General features: G+C 47.7%; 2 protein-coding genes across 2 annotated transcripts; both read left to right on the top strand.

Moving 5' to 3' along the window:
- The first annotated feature begins 1,811 nt into the window (after positions 1-1,811).
- Positions 1,812-16,579, top strand: LOC102691906 (cholesterol 7-desaturase nvd). Its single transcript, XM_006640486.3, has 7 exons — positions 1,812-2,643; positions 11,077-11,265; positions 11,696-11,874; positions 12,036-12,161; positions 12,749-12,868; positions 13,311-13,487; positions 13,702-16,579. Exons 1-7 carry the CDS (start codon positions 2,214-2,216, stop codon positions 13,861-13,863), a joined length of 1,383 nt encoding a protein of 460 aa, XP_006640549.1. The 5' UTR covers positions 1,812-2,213; the 3' UTR covers positions 13,864-16,579.
- A 1,341-nt stretch (positions 16,580-17,920) lies between these two features.
- On the top strand, positions 17,921-19,418 carry LOC138224958 (uncharacterized). Its single transcript, XM_069183304.1, has one exon. It carries the CDS (start codon positions 18,221-18,223, stop codon positions 19,250-19,252), a length of 1,032 nt encoding a protein of 343 aa, XP_069039405.1. The 5' UTR covers positions 17,921-18,220; the 3' UTR covers positions 19,253-19,418.
- The last annotated feature ends 2,080 nt before the right edge of the window (positions 19,419-21,498 follow it).

Here is a 21,498-nt window from a genome sequence, read left to right as displayed (position 1 = left end):
GGTTTTTATAGCGGCTGACATTTAACCAGTTACCAGCTCATTCCATCTGCAACAGATTTTCTACGCAAAATAAAATAAAAGCATCGTGAAGCCTGATTTCATGAGGTTAATTGATTTTTGGAGACCTGTATCTGTGTGAATGTTTCTGTTTAATACTTTGCAGCATTCTCATCTGCATATTTGAATTTAAAAGCTGTCAAGAGTTTTGTGTTGGTAGGATAGTTTGGCAGACAATCACTAATAGTAGTGATGCACTACTTTTGTTCTGATTTTTGACAATAGTGGATTCTTACAGATAATAAACCTGTTATACGTGTTTTCCTATTTGTATAAGAAAACAAGGGACCTCTGAGAGCACAATCATATCTATAGAGTTCATCATTGGCTTCTCTTACAAGTGAATCTTCCAGTATCCATAATAGCGCAGGAACAGGTGTTTTTGTTTTTTAAACATCACAGAATCGGCCAATAGAAAACACAGTACAGATATGTGCATGCTCAGAGTGGTGCAGTACCACAGGAGATCTGACAAGTCTGGCTTTTCCTAACAATCAATGTTCCGATATTAAAGTATACAAGTCTATATAGCAAATACTACATAAGCAGCAAAAGACGTTTTAAAAGACTTGGAGAACATTCAAGGGAGGGCAAAAAATAAAATAAAATGTATTTTCCGGCAGATTACATTTAATTGTGAATACCAAAAACATAAACTATAAATATGAAATGGGAAACTGCTTCAAGACACTACTAATGAAGAATTGGGTGTTTATAGTGATGCATCATTTAATTCTTATAGGCAATGTGGGTAAGTGATACAAACGGCAAACAAAGTGCTACGATAAATGTTTGAAAGTGTAGAACATGAATCACGGGATGTTATGTTGACATTGTACCTAATCAGCGTGACTTATGTGAAATTGAAACTAGACGATGCAAGTGGAAACTATTTGGAAATGCAACTGAGATTGATTTACAACTGAGTACAGGAGGAGTCTTTACACAAAGAGCTGCGGAACAGGGAACACCTGTCCGGCCCGGTTGCTGAAGGATTGACTTCTTTCAAGAAACGGCGTGGATCGTTAGCTTCTAAACGGCTTTCTTTCCTTTGTCACGTCTCTTGTGTTACAAACAGAAATATAAATAACGTTTAAATTAGCCACGCGAAGATAAACATCAAGCGAAACTAAAGACGCTGTTGCTTTCAGGATCAGCAGGTCCAGCTCAGATCTTCCGGGGAATGCACCGCAGTCCGTGCAGCTCCGCACGTCTCAGTGGGCCGTGTTGCGGAGATCTCCAAGGGTACAGTCTGAAGTGTGACGTGCTTGCTTGCTTTAATACGATACTCGCTGGAAGTCAAAAGGCTTGGATTTCCGTGAAAAGTTATATAAAGGATAGACTGGTTTTCAAACTGAACAACACCCGTCTGCCAAACAAAATGTACGCATATGCACACACATGACAAGAACTTCTTATAAATGAAAACGAATGAACAAAATGATATCCACATTTCTAGCAGATATCAATGTGAAATAGTGATTGCGAGGTAATGCGGTTCTCCGTCGCTAGATGGAGCCTAAGTTACAGTGTGGAGCTCCCTGGAGTCAAATCTGGATAAACTAAACATGCAAGTTGAATACACGACGTTTTGTGAACCGTACAAGAACGGACTGCTGATCTGTTTTAATGTATTTCTGAATAAGGTGAATTAATTCAACTGTACATGTAAGAAATAATCTTTGATACCATTATTAGCTGGTTACATTATTTTTATAATTCACTGCTAAGACGTGGTGCCTTGCATCAGGCTAGAGGGTGTGCTGTGGGTTCCGGATTAATGAGATCAGCACTGAGCAGCGCCTGTCCCGGCCTGGTCTCCAAGGCACGCCGGTACCGTCCCGCGCACCTGTCTGCCTCACCTGGAGGGGCAGGGCCAGAGCAGCTCGCGGGGAGGGGGCCGCGGCGCGTTTCCAGGGCGACTCCAGCGCGCACCGTGTTCGCCAGGTTTAAAAGCCAGACCCCCAGGAGCGAACCTCGTCAGCACGAGCCTCGGCGTCCGCACCAGTGCTTTAAGGGGGCAGCGGCGTTAGTTTTCTCCTGTATGGACAGTCGTCACCGGGGTTCAGGGGCGCGTCGGTGCAGCAGGGGGCGGGTCATTCTAGCGAAGACTAGCGCATTTTAGTGTGCGCACACTACAAGTGAGCAGGTCAGGGATGGAGAACTCCAGCCTCTCGCTTCTTTTCAAGGTGGTGGGCGTGCTGCTGCTCGGCCTGGCTGCGGGGCTGGTCCTGGACGTCCGAGGGCTTTCACACACCTTTCTGGTGACCGGGTACCCCGAGCACTGGAGGAAAGCGGGGCTGGCCGGCGCCCCAGCCCGGGCGGCAGCCTGCATTCTCGCCGGGATCTCGCTGATAGCCCTCGGCTGGCTGTATAGGCTGCTCTTTGCCCCGCTGGAGCTGCTCCGGAAGCCCGAAGAGGTGGGATACATCCCCGAGGAGGGTCGGACCCGAGCCCAAACCGCTAACGAGGTGAGGAGGCGGCGGAAGACCGGAGACCTGCCGCCTGTCTACCCGAACGGCTGGTACCGGGTGCTGGACTCGCACCTGCTGGAGAAGGGCGACGTCAGGAGCGTCACGGTGCTGGGTAAGTTCACCTGTCCGGACCATCCAGCGGCCGCACAGGGCCGCCTAGGGCAGCAGGGTATCAGACTGGGAAAGGCCGTTTGCTCCCGGAGCGCTTATGTAAGGAGGTCTGGAGCCTGATCGCCAACATTTGGATTGTGTCGCAGATCATGTCGGGCATTTCAGACACGCGTTTTACTTATTCAGGAGTCCTCGTCTGCCGCAGGAGGGTTCTTGTTAGTGCAGCGATAACTCAGATCGTGATATGCATGTTGTCACCTGGCGAGGGGGTCCCAGTAGGGGTGCCAAGTCCTGCCCAGAAGAGACAGGTGTGACAGCCAGTATGTCCGCTGTTATTTTACTGGTTAAGTACAGGTAGCTTCGTTTCAAGACTTCCAGACCACAATCCAGCGTTTGTACACGCGTCTCTCGCCCTAGAAACTGAGCAGCGTGGAGTCCTGCCGACTTCCAAACACGTGGGAAGTTTTATGCAATAGCCATAGTTGGTGAAATAGTTTCAGTTCTATTTTAAAATACAGTAGAGAAAAATTTGATTCATTCAGTAGAATTCTATAGACGCTGCTAGATCCCTTTCTGATGCCTCTGAATGGAGAAATCTGTTCTTGTTTGAGCCCTAATTCCAGTCCAAATGTGTCCGCAGGTTTTCATATCATCTCTACTCTCAGTGACTTAAAGTAGCTCATTCTGGGCTTAATTAGATCAATTTTAATTGGTCCCCACAGGTCTTTATGTGATCTCAAGAAATCTTGAAAATCTGCGGATACACTGGCCCTCCCGGATCATGACTGGGGATCCCTGCTTAGAGCAGAGAATGTTGTTCAGCGTGGTATGTGAAAGCAGGGAGAGAGGCCTGGGGTCAGAGCGCAGGGTCAGACACTTATAGGGCGCCCCTGGAGCAGTTGGGGTTAAGGGACTTGCTCAGGGGCCCAACGGAGTAGGATTCCTCTGCCGGCTGCGGGATACGAACCAGCAACCTTCCAGCCACAGGCGCAGATCCTGAGCCACAGAGCCACTGCAGCTAGGACTCTGGAGCCTAGTTTCTGGGCTCATGCTGGTGGTGGGGTGGAGGTGTTGGAGGTTTGGGTACCTTCCCGCCTGCCCATGTGGTATGCTTGAGCACTAGATGGCAGAGCAGCTATTCTGCCTGAGTCATTTGGCTGCTTGGAGAAACATCGGTGCTGAACCACAGGCCTGTGTCTTCTCTGCTGGTCCTAGTGGGATTTCATAACTCCAGGGCAGAAACGGACATGTTGCATTATACTGCTTTGTTGACTTGTAAGAAAGTGAGATGCCTGGAGTTGACTGTTTTGTCCATCTGAGCCTTTTGTCTTTCATTCCATTTTGTGATCTTTTGAGAACTGCAATATTCTCCACAAGGCCTCCATCATCCAGTACAAACATCAGCCACTCGTGGGCCTGAGCTTCTGCCTGAGCTTTCTGATGCTTGAGGCTTGTCCACTAGACAATGCTGGTTGTACCTGATCAGCTCTGTGCTTGGTGTTGCCATCTCCACCTTATCTCATCGTCAAGACTGTTCATTGGAAACCTGGAAATCCCTGTAGTTTCCCAGTATGTCCTTGTTACTTCATGGATTTATTTCTCTCTCTCGAGGGACAAGCAGACTTAATGATTTATGTCTCTCATTGTATATAGCAAAACAGCAACTTAAGTTCTGATATGGGGCTTGTGGGTTGTGCAGCGTTTTTCTTGGGGCATAAGAGGTCCACTATACATTTGTTATGGGAGACAAATTTCTCTACAGAGTCCTCTTGGCCACATGTTCACATGTTCACAGACTGTACATTCACAAACTACAGGCAGCAGCACAGGGAGTGGCCAGCCTGCAGAAGAGAGCAGAATCGCCTTGCTCAAGGTCCTGGTCAGAGCTCTCCGCTTTGATGGGGTTGCCAGGGGAAAATCATCTTGAAAGAGCACTGTCCTCTGACACCCTGCACTCTGCAAAGGGGCTTGGACAAACCCAGTAGCTCCTGCAGTCTTGAGACGTTAAGTGTACTGTGGGGCAGCCAGCTTTCCCAGCTGGCTTAGCTTGAGAAGAAGTGTTTCTGTGATATTGTTTTCATCAAGATCAGCTAATGGATCAGCTCATGTGCTCAGTGTGTTTCTGCGATTTGTTTTAAATCCAGCAGCAAATGGCTGGAGTATGACTGCCTGCACACCGAAACCCCCCTCCAGCCATCCCCACCTCCTCCGAAACTGTGTCCCATTTATCCGCCACTGCAGAGCAAGTCCTGGAAACCATAGCAACAGACTGAGCTGGGCACAGTGCCAGAACAGCCGCCAAAAGATCAGCAATGCGTCTGATTCCTGTTGTCCAAGTGGCTGTCCTGTCCCCTGTGGCATGGGACCATTCCCCTGTCCCCTTCCCGACTCCAGATCTCTCTTAAACGGATCTATAGATTTTGTTTGTGAAATGGTGTCTTGATTATATTTTGGAAACCAGTATTGGTCATACTGCTGCAGATTTTATTCATGTTGTGACCTAGATCAGTTCAGGCTGTTTTGTTCAGAGAATGTGTTTGGCAGCATAATCTCCAGTGTCTGTCCAGAAAAAGAAATCCGTGAGGCTCAATCCTGCCCCATCAGCCTTCTTCTGCTGGGGTGTATAAGGGCTTCTCTGCTGCTGATTGAGCAGTGTTACAAACACACAGGGAATTTGTTTTTACTTGTGGTTTTCAATTTAGTGTACATATTTTACCAGGCGTGATTTCTGAAGGTCAGTGTAACGTGCACATTACAAGCTGTGCCTGTAAATCCCATAGATGTCTGCAGCAGCACATTTTAGCAAGGCAGGAAAAACTCACTTTAAAGCATGATGATGCAGTAGTATGTTGTTCTGCTGACAGACCAGTAATTTAGCTATGTATCTAAGAAGCTGGTACAAAACATCAGGAACGGACTGGACAGTCTGTGGAAGAAGCTCCCTTGTGCAGTCGAGTGCATGTGCATCTTATAGTTCTGATAGCAGCATTGCTTACAAATTTCTTTTAACAATCCACTTCTTACAGATGAACAACCATATTTATTGTACTCGTAAGTAGCATTGATTTCAGCTTCCTCTCTGGTCTCGCACTGTGGAGCTGCAGTGCAGGCTTGTCCTTGCCGAGAGCAGCCATCTGTTAACATGCTATTGAGGCTTTTGCTCCTTGGGATTAATGGCGCACATGTTCCAGCAATGTGTCAGTGTGTCTGAAGGCTTTCCCTGGGCAGGTGCTGCGTTCAGGATTTTGTGGTGCAAAAAGCATTCCAGTCCTGAGACTCACAAATGTTCCTGACGCTGTTCAAACGTCACCCTGTCAACCTGTGGGTGTCTGAGCAGCTCTGATAGTCTCTCTCTCTGTGTTCTGGCAGGGTTGGCTCTGTGCTCCGAAGGGAATAGAGTCCCTCAATTACCCCAGAATGAACTGGGAACAAACACAGCTTTGTGTCCTGGATTTCAGCAAGAAATAATTATTCATGTTTTTGTATTCCAAGTCTCATTATGCTTCAGTTTACTTCCTCCTCCAATAACCAAATAAACAAAATTGTAACCACAGAAGCTCTACAGTGGGAGGTGTAGGGCCATGCATCTGTCAGTCACATTGTGTTGTTTACCAGCCCTGAATTTCATTCATTTCCTTAGAGACATGGGGTAAAACCTCCTTCTGCTACATTTGAAGAACCCTAAAAGAATGCAATAGCTGGTGAGCAGATGTAGTGTTTAATTACAGGAGTTGATCAGACGCCGTGCCTCTGTTCCGCTGTGTAGAGAGGACATGTCCACTGAGCAGGCAGGCAGCAGAAGCTGTATTCAGTCTGTCCATGTGTGCAGGTCCTGAAGGATAGTGTGTCTCTCTGTGCTGCTACAGCACATTGTTATCCTGTGCTGATGGAATGAATAGGAGCCTGTAGACTTCTATAAAGATGTGCTTGGGCTCCAAGGCATGGAGGCAGCTGTCACCACCAGAAACTCCAGGAGCAGTACTGGAAAGGATTTGCGTTCATGTTAATTTTTCAGGTTTAGACCACACTGCTTTTCAAAGCAGCACAACATTTTCATAAGAAGGGGTAAGTGGCTGATAAAGATGATTTCCATATGCAGGGCACTGAAATGAGAACCCTTTGGTTGGGAACTGGGAAGCGTTTTGAGTCCGTTCTCCAAGCTCTTCCGAGTGGCAGGTGTCTTGCTTGAGACCCTATCGGACTCGGGGTTGCACACAGAGCTGCAGTGTTGCAGAGTGACCGGCTGCTTCCTGTTCTCCCCTCTTGGGTGCACTGACCCCTCTCTCAGCAAACACCAGTGCACTGCCGTCACCTCTCCGCCTCAGGCCTCCTAGTGCCACAGGGCTGGAATGCACAGCACAGAATCGGGATATTTGCTTCTAAGATCTGTCTTATCGGTTGTCAGCGAAGTTGTTCTTGAGGTGTTTGTGTGTGTTCATTAACGATAGTATTAATTGTAGAGAACACCAGCCCAGTATGCATCATTTTATTTAACCTGGCACTCTTGAATTATTTGTTTTTTCTTAAACGCTCCAAGAAACACATGACTGCACAGATCACTTTGATTTGATTTCCATAGTGATAAAACCGTGAGTAACTACGACACTGAAATGTTTATTGCCTATTCTGTCAAAGGGGACGGCCAGGCGTTTGGATTGTCGACACAAAGGTATCCAGGCTATCAGAGCAGCCTGGACCCCACGGGCTGCTGCACACAATGGTTGTTTGCTGAAACTCTTTTCAGTAAAGAAAACGAGAAGAAACACAATAGAGGCTTCCTTGGCAACATGGCTGAGATACCTGCACAGGTAGAGCAAGGGGGAGCCCTTGTAACGGCAGCAGGAAGTTTGACTCGAGTGGTCATTGCCCTGACAGGATGGAGTCTGAGGGCTGGGACGGAATACTGGGGTGTCCCCAAAAAAGATACTGGGCCCCAGTTTGGCAAGGCGTTGCTGTACTGTGAGGGAGAAGTCGTCCCTTGTTGAACCCCATATATATGAAAAAAGCCTTCTGATTCCACTAGAGACCCGCACTATAATTAAAGAGCTTTGGTACAAGATGCAAGTAAAGGTTTATTCCTTGGTCAAAAGATAAGAAAAGAAACACAACGTTTCTGCTGTGGATCCTTTTTCAGGTGTGTCACACCCTTCTGTTTTCAGCATGGAATAAACCTTTACTTGTTCCTTTGCAGCCTACGCATGCTGACGCAGAGCCCTACTTGAACTACTTTGGTATACGATGTTTAATGAAGTGTTTTGAAATATTGCCCAGATTTATTGTCTTCTTTTGTCTTACACGTGCTCTCAATGTGTTTTCTGTGAAACTGAACTGTCAGATCTGTGTTAAATAGTCGAAGGTTTTTCGTTTCAGTGACCGCTGTGTGGACCTTTAATTCCACTGCACTTAAAATGTTGTGCTGCTTTGAAAACCAATGTGGTCTAAACCTGAAAATTACTTTTTAGTGCTGCTTCTGCTCAGCGCAATCTAAAATTAACTGCAAACATAAGGCACGTCTTTACACAGATGTTTGTGGGAGTCTGGAATAAGCTGCTCAGCCTTGTCATCAAAACTGATGGAATTAAAAAAAAAAAAAAACAGGATGAGAGCCAAGCATCTGTGATCCACTAGCAACTACACAAGCTAGAAGGGCCACATACCCCCCTCCTGTTTGTGCCCTTTCTTAAGTGTGAGAGGTTACATGAACTGTGAAGGTAACTGGAGTTCAAAGACAGGAACCAGTCTAACAGGTCTGCAAGCTTCAGTGTCAGGTCTGATGCAGTATGTTCTGGCACTCCTGGGGGGTAGTGCAGACCTGCATTCTCAGAGATTCACATGCACATCGCTGGGGGCTCAAGTGGTCACTGTGAGCCTGGATCATGCCATCTCTTCCGCAGAGAGAAGATGGTGACCTTTGTTCCCCAGGGGGGTGTGGCTGGAGAACAATCGGCTCTTCCATCATGGAGACTCTTTTTCTGCAAGCAGAACCCTCTCGTAGCTGTGATTTCACTTTGAAATGGCGATCAGTTAGAGAAACGTTACCATGACCACTGCATCATGTCCCTAGGAGTCATGAGCCTTCAGAGAAATGATGTTTAAAGGGTTTCCAGCCAATCAGTTATCCTTCCTTCATTCAGCTTTACCCAATACAGGGTCATGGGGGAGCAGGTAACATGCACAAGGCAGGGGACACCCCTGGTGGGGCGTCAGCCCATACAGGGCCCACACACACACGCACGCACACGCACACGCACGCACACGCACGCACACAATCACAGCAGGGCTAATTCTCCCAAAAGCTAATTAACCTACAAGTGTGTCTTTGGACTGTTGGAGTAAACCTGAGCACCTGCAGGAAACCCACGCAGACATGGGGAGAACAGATAGCACCCCAAAAATTGAACCCAGGGCCGCAGCTCTGCGAGGCAGCAATGCCAACCACTCTGCCATGGTGCTGCCTTTATGTAGCATCCAATTTACATAAATATCTAAAGACACTCCTTTCAGGTCATAAGAGACTCGTCTTGGAGCTGAGTCATTTCTGTGATCAGAGTTCATAATTGTGTAATTCCTTGGCTCGTTATTCATGGTGTGCCTGTGGTGTTTTCAGACTTTTTTGAGGAAAATAATGTTTCTTGACAAGAATTGCAGCAATATGTTTGCATTGCCACATATTACAGAAATACTAATGTTTTTCTATAGCTCATTACAGATGTGAAAGTTAAAATTGTGCCAGTCTGGCTTATTGTTCTAGAGCCCCAAGGACTACACATTCCCAGGCTGGACCCGCATGGGAATGTGAGCTCTCCAGTCAGACTGGTCCAGTAATGCTCAGGCTGACTGGTTCTGTGGGCTGAGCTCTTGCATGTCAGAGTCAAGGCTCAAAAGACTTGACATATTTTGCTGACTGACAACAAGGCAGCGATGTAGGGGAAAGGATAAGCAGCCGGAGAAGCTCAGGAGCCTGCAGGCAGGATGGTTCTGTTTGAAGTGGAGCCCATAGAAAGGATGCATTTGCCCTGTAGTTGGAGCCATCTTTACGGGATCATATCTTACTCCACAGTTTTCACCTGGATGTTCTTTCAGAAGTCTGGATTATAGTCTGGATTATAGTGAAGGTCTTTTCCAGGTCAGTAATGCTCACTGCAAGAGCATCATCTTGCCAGGAGAATCTTCTGTGAAGTACCATCTTTGTTTGTGATGGATGGCATCACATCAACTGCAGCTAAACCATTCACCCACTTTGAATGAAAACACACCAACAACAACTGCTTTCTGTAACACATGTGGAAGGTTTTAGCTGTATAAGAGCACTTTTTCCAGATCTGCCATTGAGCAAAAGTGACACAGAAGTTGATTGGTGTGAATAATGTGGTCCTCAGGGGCTGTGTGCAGTGTGAGCAGCAGTAACCCTGGTCCTGCACAGCAGGCCAGACCGCTTGTACAATGTGCTGTGAAGAGACTGAGTGGTTGTGAATTATTCCTGGCTAGGAATGTGAGATCAATGTTTCCACAATCCTTAAGACCTGTGGTAGGCTCTTGCCTTTAACCCAATTCAGATAAGCTTTCCAATACTGTGAGTGTCTCGTGACCAAGGCAGGTTAGTTTAACAGGCTGGGCTTAATGCATCTTGAAACCATAATCTTATGCAGTTCTTTAGATGTAATAAAACCGACAGTAACCGTTTCATTTAAATTGTTTTATTTATATGGATTCTAGTCTCGTCAATGATGTGGAAGAAAATAAGAAGGAAACAAGTGGAACTTTAATAACATTTACTGTCTCTATGAATAGCTTGTGAGTGAGCAATAATGACATATAATTTCACTCTTCCAATCACCTTAATCTCCAACCAGCTGTGATCACCAGGGGCAATGCAAATCCAGAAAGTCCACTGCCCTAATATTGCTAATCGTGGTGATTTAGAAAATTACTTGTTTATCAGGAACTTTGAGGTTTGGATTTGATCTGACAAGTGCAGGTGACTATCCCATCTCTCTAGATGTAGATGTATGTTCCCCTTCAGAGAGTGATGGCATGTTTCAAGTGTCTCGGGTCAGAGCTGTCGACTTCCCCATCTCTTGACACCCTGCTACACCTGCCTGTCCTCACTCACATCATTAACCATTCATTGTATCGCATAAGTGCTGTAAACCTTTGCTGAAGGCAGGTATGTTTTTTCCTGATTTTCTTATCTTGCTTATTCTGATTCCTGCTGATTTCTGCACGGTGTGTGGGTGGAGGGCTGTGCCATTAATCAGAGTTGAACATGTGCTGTTGTGATGAAGAATGTACAGTTACACTGCCACCTTGTGGACGGCTGTTCGGCTTGTGAACGAACCGCATTCTTGCTAGATTGATGCCTCCCTCTCATTTCGCTCAGGAATGTCGGTTGGCATGTCAGACTGGCTAGGAAAGCTTCCTCTCTCCCCCGCAGGCGAGCAGGTGGCCGTGTTTCGGGCGCTGGATGGGACGGCCCATGTGGTTGACGCCTACTGTCCCCACCTGGGCGCCAACCTTGCAGTGGGGGGGCGTGTGGTGGGGGGGTGCATCGAATGCCCCTTCCACGGCTGGCAGTTCCGCGGGGAGGACGGCAGGTGTGTGCGCATCCCCTACGCTGAGAAAGGTGGGTCGAGAGTCTCTGCTGCGACGCTAATGCAGACTGCAGACTGCAGCAAGAGGGACAGTCAGAGATATTTCTACCTTGCATTTAAAATTTTACTTGTATTATTTAATTTTTTTAAATTGAGATCAGTTTTTAAATTAAGATGCATGCAGCAGGGCCTGAGATGTGGGGCTTCAGTCTGGGCAGAGCTGGATTTAGCTCCATGATTTCACTCTAAGCACAAAGGTGAAAGGCAGGTTCTGAGAACGGCCCTCTTGTGGCATCACATCCTGTGGGCTTGGAATCCATTTCTTCGTTCGTTTTCTTTCGAGAGTGACGGCTGTATGATGAGGGTACTTGCAGTATGTGCGTGGCAAAGCGCTCCGCAGGGTCTCATGGGCAGAGTGCACCTGCTTCTCGGTTCTTCTGACCCCTCGGTGTCTGGCTGCAGTTCCGGACTTCGCCCGGATCCGGACGTGGCCGAGCTGCGAGCTGAACGGGATGGTGTTGGTGTGGTACCACTGCGATGGGGTGGATCCCACCTGGAGCATTCCAGAGCAGGAGGAGATCACCAGCAGGGCGTGGGTGTACCGCGGGCGCACGGAGCACTTCATCAATGCACACATAGAGGTTCGTCTGGACAGGGGGCTGCCTGGGTCCGCTCATCATCTTTAACGGGAATGATCTATAAACTGTGCATTTAAAAGAAATGTAATTGCAACCTTTTCCTGTCAGCTATAGAGAGGGGAGCCTGTTGTAGGTAATGTTTAATGAGCTCTGTGCCCCTGCAGGAGATCCCGGAGAACGCAGCGGATATTGCTCACCTGGCACACCTGCACACGCCTGGCATTGTGAGTGGGGTGGACCTGCGCTACACCAACAGCAAGACCTGGGAGTTTGTCCGTCATGACTGGAAGGTGAGGGGTCGGGACCTCTCTGAGGGACCCAGGAAGCAGAGCGCAGATCTTAGGACCTGTGAGCTCTGGTCTGTTCCCATAACTGTGACTTTGAAAAACTGGCCCTTCAGTAGGCTGAAGCCAGGAGGGCTGGTGCAGGTGTGACAGAATGAACCCTGTCAGATGACAGCAGCGGATTTCTGGGGAGATAGTCTCTCTTTACAAATTTGCTGAAGTGGTGTAAGTTAAGCTTCCTTTGAGAGGGAAAGCCCCCAATCATAGCAGCAATTCCACAGTGTTGGATGTGTGCGCATTGAGAGCATCAGTGGTCAGACCGACCCCTTGGTGTGAGGTGTGGGCATGTTTTTACTGATACACATCCCCCCAGAAACAGTAACTTCTGACAGGCAGTGTGGGGATGTCCCCACACAGGAGAGGATTTTGTGAACAAACTGGTATCTTTTACACCTGCGATGTGCTGGGGTGTATCTGGGGCCGTGCAGGGCTTTGGGTACTGAAGCCAAGCGGAAGTGGTGTGACTCCGGTGTGACTCCGGTGTGACTCCGGTGTGACTCCGGTGTGACTCCGGTGTGCTGTGTGTTGCGCAGGTGCAGTGGGCGCCCGAGCCAGAGCCCAGCCAGCACTGCTCCCGGATGCTGGTGAAGCACGCCCTCACCATCTTCGGCAGGCGGTGGCCACTGCTGGACCTCGACGTTGTGGCCAGACAGGTGCGACAGAGGAGAAGGGTTTCTCCCTCAGTGTGTGTGTGAGCGGGATGCGAGCTGCGTGGTCACAATCCTATGGAGCTTCAGGACGTGCGTCTGCTGTTTATGCACTTCAGGGACCTTTTGTAATTATTATTGGAGTATATTAGTAGAATCAGACTTCAATTTCTTTGGTTTTGTGCTTTTTATTCGTATAAAGGACTGAAGCTCATGAAGCCTAAAATGGATCAAAATGCTGTTGCATGAGATGTATTTTTGTCTTATCTGTATGTCAGCAATGCTCAGCCATAGGCTATCCAGCTTTAGCCTCTTCCTCTGGTCTGCCGGTGCTGCCTGCATGCTGAGAGGTGTGGGATGGGTTTTCGTTCCTGCCGTGTCGTGAGTCTGCACGCCACCTGATTGTGATTCTGGGTTGCCTTTGTCCTGACCTGTGTGTATTTGGCAGGTGGGCCCTGGTGTGGTGTTCCTGACCTTTGACCACAGTTTCCTGGGTCGCGGGGTGATCATGCACTGCGTGACCCCAGTGGAGCCACTGCTGCAGTGTGTCTCCCACAGCATCTTCTACCAGAGCAACATTCCGCCCATAGTGCCCAAATTCATCCTGCGTGCAGAGTGCATACAGGTAACTGCCTGCTCAGACTCTTTCTATGATTTTTGGATGTAGTAGTAGATTTCCTAAGCCTTCTAGAAGACACTTCTACGATTTTGAACAAACCATTTCCGTGTGATATTTTGCGATTTCTTTGGTATTTTAAAAATGTCTTGTTTTCAGCATTTCTGTACCTGAAAGTGCTATCCGAGAGAGGCTCACCCTGTCTTGCTGTCCGTTCCAACAGTTTGAGCGCGACGTGATGATCTGGAACAACAAGAAGTACATCTCCAAGCCCCTGCTGGTGAAGGAGGACTCCGCCATCCAGAGGCATCGCCGGTGGTTCAGCCAGTTCTACAGTGAGAACAGCCCGCGGCTCGGCTTCCAGCAGGACTCGCTGGACTGGTGACCCCTCCGTGTGAGGGAGTCCAGACTGGGGGACACCCTCTTTCTCTGCCTGTACTGCCTGTCCTCCCTTTACAAACCACTTTCACTAACCCAGGGATGGGGCGCTCTTTTTCCTGAGGGCCGTGTGTTTTTTGCACATTCTTGAAGTCTGCAGAGCTGGAAATAGCTGTTAAACTGGTCCCGTTAAGCCAGCAGCAAACTGATTAGAGTCATTAAGAGCTGAACTGGAATGAAAACCTGCAGGTTCACTGGCCCCCAGGGGCAAGACTGCCCTCCCCTGCCTTGGCCCGTAGTGTACATCCAGCCCCAGGCCTGTTCCAGCATATGGGCTCATGGGCCAAGTGTAGAAACTCATCTCTTGCCAGTCCCTTTCAGTTAATTTTGCTGAAGTCTGGCGAATAGCTTGTTAGAGTTAGACTTCACTGGCTTCAGCAATTTAATGACAATCAGTGACCTTGATATGCATCAGATTTAATACTCGATACTATAAACTACTTCCAGTGCTAATCAGCTGAGTGACTCATGAACTGAATCAAAGCCGAGATCAGGGGAGACCACCTTGCATTTTCAGTCTAGAGATCTTGTTTGTGTCGATCACCTGATCTCCCAAAGGAGAAAAACCCAGGAAAAATTGGGGGTTAAGGAATTGGTTCCTTTAAATCTAAATTAGCTGCACCGAGATTGATTGGCACTCTTCCGCTAAATGTAAAAATATGAAACAAGAGCTCTGCAGTGGAGCTGGTACAAGGAAAGACAATGTGAAACAAATGTGAAACTTGCTTGTGAAACTGAAGCACTGGATGCCTCGCCCACTGGGCTAGAGGTGTTCCAGATGGGGGTTGCAGTTGCAAGTGCTGTTGCAGTCGGCGTGGGGGCCCCAGGCAGAGTTCAGGAGGGGGCGCTGTGTCGCAGTGAGTCCTGGATCTACTGAAGAGGAAATGATTGAGTGTGAGTGTGGGGGGAGGAAGGCTGAGATGTTACGTTTTATCCAGTTTTTAGAGAACCTTTCTATTCCAATAAGTGCCTGATGATGGCCTGAATGTGATTGAATGGTTAAATTAAAGAGCAGTTAAAAGCAATAATACTTAAATCCCAAACTGTATTATTTAGGAATTGTATGAAACCAACCAGAAACCATTAAAAGGTTTTGATGTTTTCTTGTTTATATAATAAAAACAAAATTGTGTATCTGTAGACACAGGCTATAAATACATTTTTATACAGGCGATTTTTGGTCTCCTGTGTTAGTAATGCCATGTTTCCAGAGACTGATTAAATTATTGTTATCGCTGTGAATCCTTTCCTCAACAGTTGTATTCTACAGTCCTTTCAGACTTTCTTATGTGAGCATTGATCCTCAAGCGCAGATGACTTCTACAACCATGGCAGCTCTGTCTGTCCACACCAGAGACACTCAGGTGCAGCTCAGAGTGAAGAGCTGAGTCTTGCGGGACAGAGGGGAATCTCTTTGTGATACTAGAGTTGCTCTCCTGTACATGAGTGCTGTCTCGCAGTGAGCATACAAGTGTTACAGTTTTTGCCTTAAGTCTGTATTTTGCGGGAACTTAACACACATGTTGACGTTATACAGTGCAGTTCTGTAGTTTAGTGCCATGATTTTTTTTTCCACGTTCGTGATAATTGGGATGACATAAATTTGCATTCTATAACCGATAACCAACATTAGTATTAACAGCAGGAAATATTCTCAAGTTTTTACATACTGATCATTTAAAAACATATTTTAGCATAGAAATCTCCAAAAACAACACCAGCTTTCTCTGAAGAATTATCTGCTTCAGGGATTCCAGTGGTGGACCGAAAATGTTGACAAAAACACATTTCTAGAAGTAACATTGTCAAGCAGATGTAGACTGAAATCTGCCACCATAAGGAGTTCCTTGCTAAGGCCCTACAGACTGTGGCACTACAAACACTGCGAGTGAGGGGGCTCAGTACCTTCTCAGATGAGGAGTGTACAGTACTTCTTTTGCATGAGTGCATGTTCTGGGAGATTAAGTGTTTCTCCAGTGTGTTCAGCATTCAGCTCTTTTTTTTCTATGAGATACCATTCACACCTTGTACTGTATATTTTATTTTAAAAGTTTGATGTTCAGATTAGCCCTGGAGAAATATACCTTGTTAAAAGAGCTCATAACGCATCTCTTTCCATTTGTATAATAAAGTATTTGGCTGTTGACATGGAATACAAGAGCTGTCCCTGGAGGCAGATGCACTCTGAACCCTGATCTCTGCAAGGAAACTGGATGCAGTTCATACCAAGCAGTGAATACTTTCGAAAATAACAAAGTAGCATTTTTTCTAAAGCCCTGTTTGCTTGATTTTAATGTTTGAAAAACAATCCATTATTTTCCCCTGTGCCTTTTATTTTGTCATGTGATTCTGAGAATACTTTTAACTTCCATTTGCCTGCTGTGTAGCTGGGAATGAGCCTGCAGCCCAGGTGCTCGGGATGAGCTGGAAGGAAGCAGCTCTGTGTTTTACAGGGAGCTCACAGCCCTGCGCACATGTGCACCTTTGCCTGGCTAGGCTGGCTGGCTGGGAGGCAGGACAGGAGCCTGTAGACAAAGGGACACTGTGGATCTGCGTTTTTGTTGTTTTCTGGAAAACAGATTTTTAAAATTATTTTTGTAATTACATAGGCTACAAGAATGGATATTTTAATGTTGACTTTAAAATAAAATATACCAACAATATTTGAGTTTTCATGGTTTTTCATTTTCATGTGTGTAGTGTGTAGAGCTCAGCAGCGCCTTTATTTCTTGAGGTGCCTCAAGCGATGGGGGATGCCAATACATGTGTTGGTGAACTTCTACCGCTGCACCATCGAGAGCGTCCTCACCAACGGGATCACCGTGTGGTATGGCAACACCTCTTCGTGAGAAAGAAAGGCACTGGAGAGAATGGTCAATATGGCCCAGAAGATCATCGGCTATGGTCTCACCGAGATTAAACAGCTCTATGAGGACCGCTGCCGTGGTAGAATTCTGGCCATCACAGAGGACAGTCACCACCCCGGGCATGAGCTCTTCACCCCACTGCCCTCAGGCAAGAGATATAAGAGCATACGGACACTTACCACTAGATTCTTCAATAGCTTCTATCCACAAGCAGTGAGACTGGCGAACACATTTAGCCATCCCCCTCGGACCACACCTACACCATCACCATCTACCTCTTTATGATTTCTTATCTATTGCACATCTCCAGTCATTCTTTACACGTCTGTATTGTTTACATTCAAACTGTCTGCATGTTTACTTGCACATTGTCTATTGTTTGTTTGTACATTGTCTTGATGCACTGTTTGCACTTTGTCTTGTTTTTTACACTTGTTTTACAATCGAGAGACTTTCTGTAAGTAAGAATTCCATTGTACCAGTAACCGGTTAAATATGGCAATAAAGTTCAAGTTCAAGTTCAAGAGTTATCAGGAGATGAGCCTCTGCGTTGTGAAGCAGCGACCCGACTCCTGGAGGGTCTGTTGTCGTTTGGTTTTTGCTCCAACCTGAGCTCTCAGTGGGAGCATTTTGTAACTTGGCCCTGAGATGTTTTGTAAGTAACTGTACCTTTAATGCAGCGTGTGGTTTGAATGATTAACAGCAAACGACCTGAAGAAACAGCCCGTGTAGATCTAGCTAAGAAAATAATTCGCTTCCTTGATTACTCAGGCTGAAAGAAAACACAGCAGACGCCAGACTGCCCGGGAGGTGAGAGTGACACCCTGGAGTAGACAGCTGGCTGTTTGCACACGGAACTTTAAGTGCAGTTTGAATGTTAAGCGTGAGCTCTGCACTGTCGCGATCGCCTATGTGTTCGTAGGTGAAACATTTTTTGTGTTTCAATACGCACAGTATTTGTCTGGATAATTGCGATATCATTCAGACAGCTCACGATTGCACACCTCCAACTGGAAAAAGTCCCCTCCTCATTAGCGTCCTTCCCGATTGGCGGCCAGTGCCAGGCAGGTGTGCAGAGTACGTTATCTGGACTTATCTGGGAAACTGCTTGTGGAGACGGAGGCGATTGGGACAGACAGCCACTCCCACATCCCCAGCTGCTGGAAGACCTTGTTCATGATCGACTGCGCCGCTCGCCCACTAATTAACTCTCCTTTCCGCGGTATTCTGCAAATGAAGAGCGTTAATAAGCGCCCGTTGCCTCGTATAGCGAAAAATAGAGCACATTTAAAATCCAGCGCTTTAATTGTGTTTCTGATTTCAGTGAGGCGGTGAACTATTATTTAAATAGTGTCGATAGAACTTTGCTTCAACAGATTGATTATACGATCATGGTGATATATCGTAAATAGACTGGAGTTGTGCTTTGTTTAAACCATGGAGCTGGACCCCAAAGAGGAAGGACACGCGAATGCGGAGAACGAACTCGTCTGTCCCGGGAGAGCTCCTGCCCCGGCCTCTGCGGTGGACGAGCCGCAGGAGGGGCCGGTGGTCGCCGCCCTTCGCCGCAGTTCGTCGGCGTCCCTGGGTGCGAGCAGCGCTGCGCGGCCGGAGCCTGACGCAGAGGGCGCTCTCTCGGTCCAGCACAGCCCCGCGGCGCTGGGACCCACTACCCGCCCCGAGGTGTGGCCTGGCGGACGGTGCTCGGAAGCACGAAAGCCGCCCGCTGAGGTCTGGGACGGCGGGGAGTCCGAGCGGGAGCAGCGGAGTGACCTGGTCAGGGAGCCTTTGCTCCGGGAAACCGGGAGCGAGGTGCAGAGCGGACCCGGGGAAGCGAGGGATCGCCTCAGTGAGAGCTGGAGTGCAGGACTGTTGCTCTCCTTGGTGGAGGAGACCAAGGGAAACCCGGACTCGCTGAACCGCAACGGCCTGGCCGTCTCGGAGAGTACCGACGAGTGTCCGATCTGCACCGAACTATACGAGTCCCAGGGGGACCGCCTGAGGGCGCTGCTGCACTGTCACCACACGGTGTGCCAGCGGTGCTTGGCTGCGCTGCAGCAGCGCGCCACTGACAGAAGCCGAGTCTGCTGTCCGCTGTGCCGGCAGAAGACGCCGCTGCCACAGTGGGAAATCCGCAGCATGCAGGAGGAGCTGATGAGCCACATGGGCACGTCGAGCCCCAGCACCCCCCAGCCCACTCCCTCCTCATCTGCTCTGCCCCCCCGGCAAAGGGGGCTGTGCGCTAATGTAGAACGGCAGTTAGTGTCCCGGCTAGAGACTGGGCGGGCGTGCGGCTGCTTCCCTTATCCCCCCGGGCTGCTGCGCTTCATCCGGGCTCTGCGACCGCGCTGCCGCTGCTGCCACCTAGTGGCCCTGCTCCTGCTGCACCTGGCCGAGCTGAGCTGCCTGCTGCTGGTGTTCCTGCCCGTCATCGTGCTGGTGCTGCTCTTCACTCTCGTCAGCAAATAGACCCAGGGCTGCCCCCAGCCCAGCCCGAGCACCCGGCCCAGGGCTGCCCCCAGCCCAGCCCGAGCACTAGGACTGCCAAAACAGACTGAAATAATTTTATAATTTTACCTACTCATCTTTCCAAGCCTCAGAACATGCCACGTGTTAAATAATAATTTAAAATTTTTGATTTTGCCTCTTCCAAATGCCTCTTCTCTTGCTGTAATAATATCTAAACTTCTCGGCACTGAAAAATGCTGCAGACACATGAAAGGATATTATACAGGTTCAGACTGTTCACAGCACTTTCAAAATGACCTGTGATTTCCCCCAGGGGAGAGAGAGTTGTGGTTCCTCTTCAGATTCCTTTCCTCTCTCAAAAGTGTCTCTAATGAGATTTGTTAGAGCAATCGTTCAAATGAAGAACACTTTCCAAACATTAAACAGGCTCCCGGGATGCATCAGAAGCAGAGGGTTAGAGTCCTCTTTAATAATGTACTTTAGCAGCAGGACAACTACTGTACATCATGCCTAATGCATGTGCATCCTCCGCTATTGTTAAGGTAAGTAATTCCAATAAATACATCTGAATAACACTACCTGGATGTAAAACTGTCTGACAATTCTGCTTGTAATCTAAACGTGATAAAAGTGCAGTGCAGCTCACAGGGCCTGTGAGAGCCGAGGCGGACAGGCGCAGTGCAGAGGGGTGTCGCTGTACTGCAGCGGGGGAGGGGCAGCAGCACACAGAGAGCAGGCCAGCGGGAGTCGTGTCGGCCCTTTGATTCTGTCGCTCCCAGCAGGAGGCACGCAGGCCCCTCGCTGCGACAGAGCGCCTGTCCACAGGATCCCCTGAGGCAGAGGGCCCGCGAGTGCGCGGCGCCCTTGTTCTCTGTGTGCATGGGGCCTGCACATCAGGAACTGGGAGGAATCCAGTGCGGAAATGGATTGCTGGGCCTGGTGTGTACTGTTGTAGGATCCGTATGTAGGTGAGAGTGGCAGGGTGGTGCTGTGGTCAGCGCTGGGACTCTGGGTGCGATTCCAGACCTGCGCTGGGATTTGTGTGGAGTCTCTGTTGTCCCTGTGTTTGCCTGGATCTTCTCCAGGTGCCCCGATTTCCTCCTGCTGTCCGAAGACATACTGATGGGTTCATTGGTATGTGGGAAAAACTGGCCCTCATTTTGTGTGTTTGTGTGCCCTACGATGGACTGGCATCTCGCCCAGGGTTTCCTGGGCCCATTGCTTGCTAGGATAGACTCCAGCTCAACCACCACTCTGGATTGGAAGAGGCAGTTAGAAAAGGGAGGGATATAAGTGATGAAACTAATGTACTAGTGTATAGGTATCTTAAACATTTTACACAATGTTCCTGTTTTGAATGGAATTCTGAATATGTTGTATAAACATATAGGTTTATCTTTTAAAGACTTTCATTGTCTCACATAAGAGCAACAAGAAGATACAACTTGTCTTCTCTCCTATGCAATAAAACCTCAAATGGCTAAATTTGTGGTCTTGTAGTTATAATCATAGAAACAGGAATGTGTAAATGTTTTCAATACAATATATTCATTAGAAAATTATCAGACATTACAAAGTTGTCCTAGGAATCATCCTGTCCAGCTGATCAGTCTGGATGTTCAATTATTGTATCTAAAATTAATCACATTATTTTTTACACTAGTAGGTATATTACCAAACACCCATTACTTCAAAACCTTTGATTCATTTGCACTCTTCAAGCTACTGGCAAAAGTGGTTAATTATATCCTGCAGTGTGGACTGCGGATTGGCTGCTGATGACTTCATCACAATGCTGTTTAAAGCAGTGGTATTTGGTAATTGAGGATACTACCATAATATTTGTTTTTACTTTACATTCTCCATTAAAATGACCAGGATATTACTGGAATCTTTTCTACGCGTCTGTAGAGGCGAGGGTATTGCTTCATTTTGTGATCACACCGAGCTTTAATCACTATTTCGAGTACACTGTTTGCAACACTTCAGTCGGGAACGTCTGGTTTCCATGGAAACGCTGTTCGGTCGGGATGCGCAGTCAGTCTGAGGCTCGCTACTGTATTATAATGTTGCCGAAGGAGAAAAAACGTTATATGGAAAACTGCGTATACAGTTTTACAAAAAAATGAAATCCATAGGAATCACATGAATTCAAGTTGATGAAATATGACTGTCAGAGGGTTCAGTTTCACCACATTCTAATGTTACGTACGTTAATAATAATCGATTGTTTAAAGAAAATGATC

The sequence above is a fragment of the Lepisosteus oculatus genome, chromosome 24 (genome assembly GCF_040954835.1).
Source record: "Lepisosteus oculatus isolate fLepOcu1 chromosome 24, fLepOcu1.hap2, whole genome shotgun sequence".
Lineage (NCBI taxonomy): Eukaryota > Metazoa > Chordata > Actinopteri > Semionotiformes > Lepisosteidae > Lepisosteus > Lepisosteus oculatus.
The sequence above is the reverse complement of the archived record's forward strand: the minus strand, read 5'-3'. Positions and strand labels throughout refer to the sequence as shown.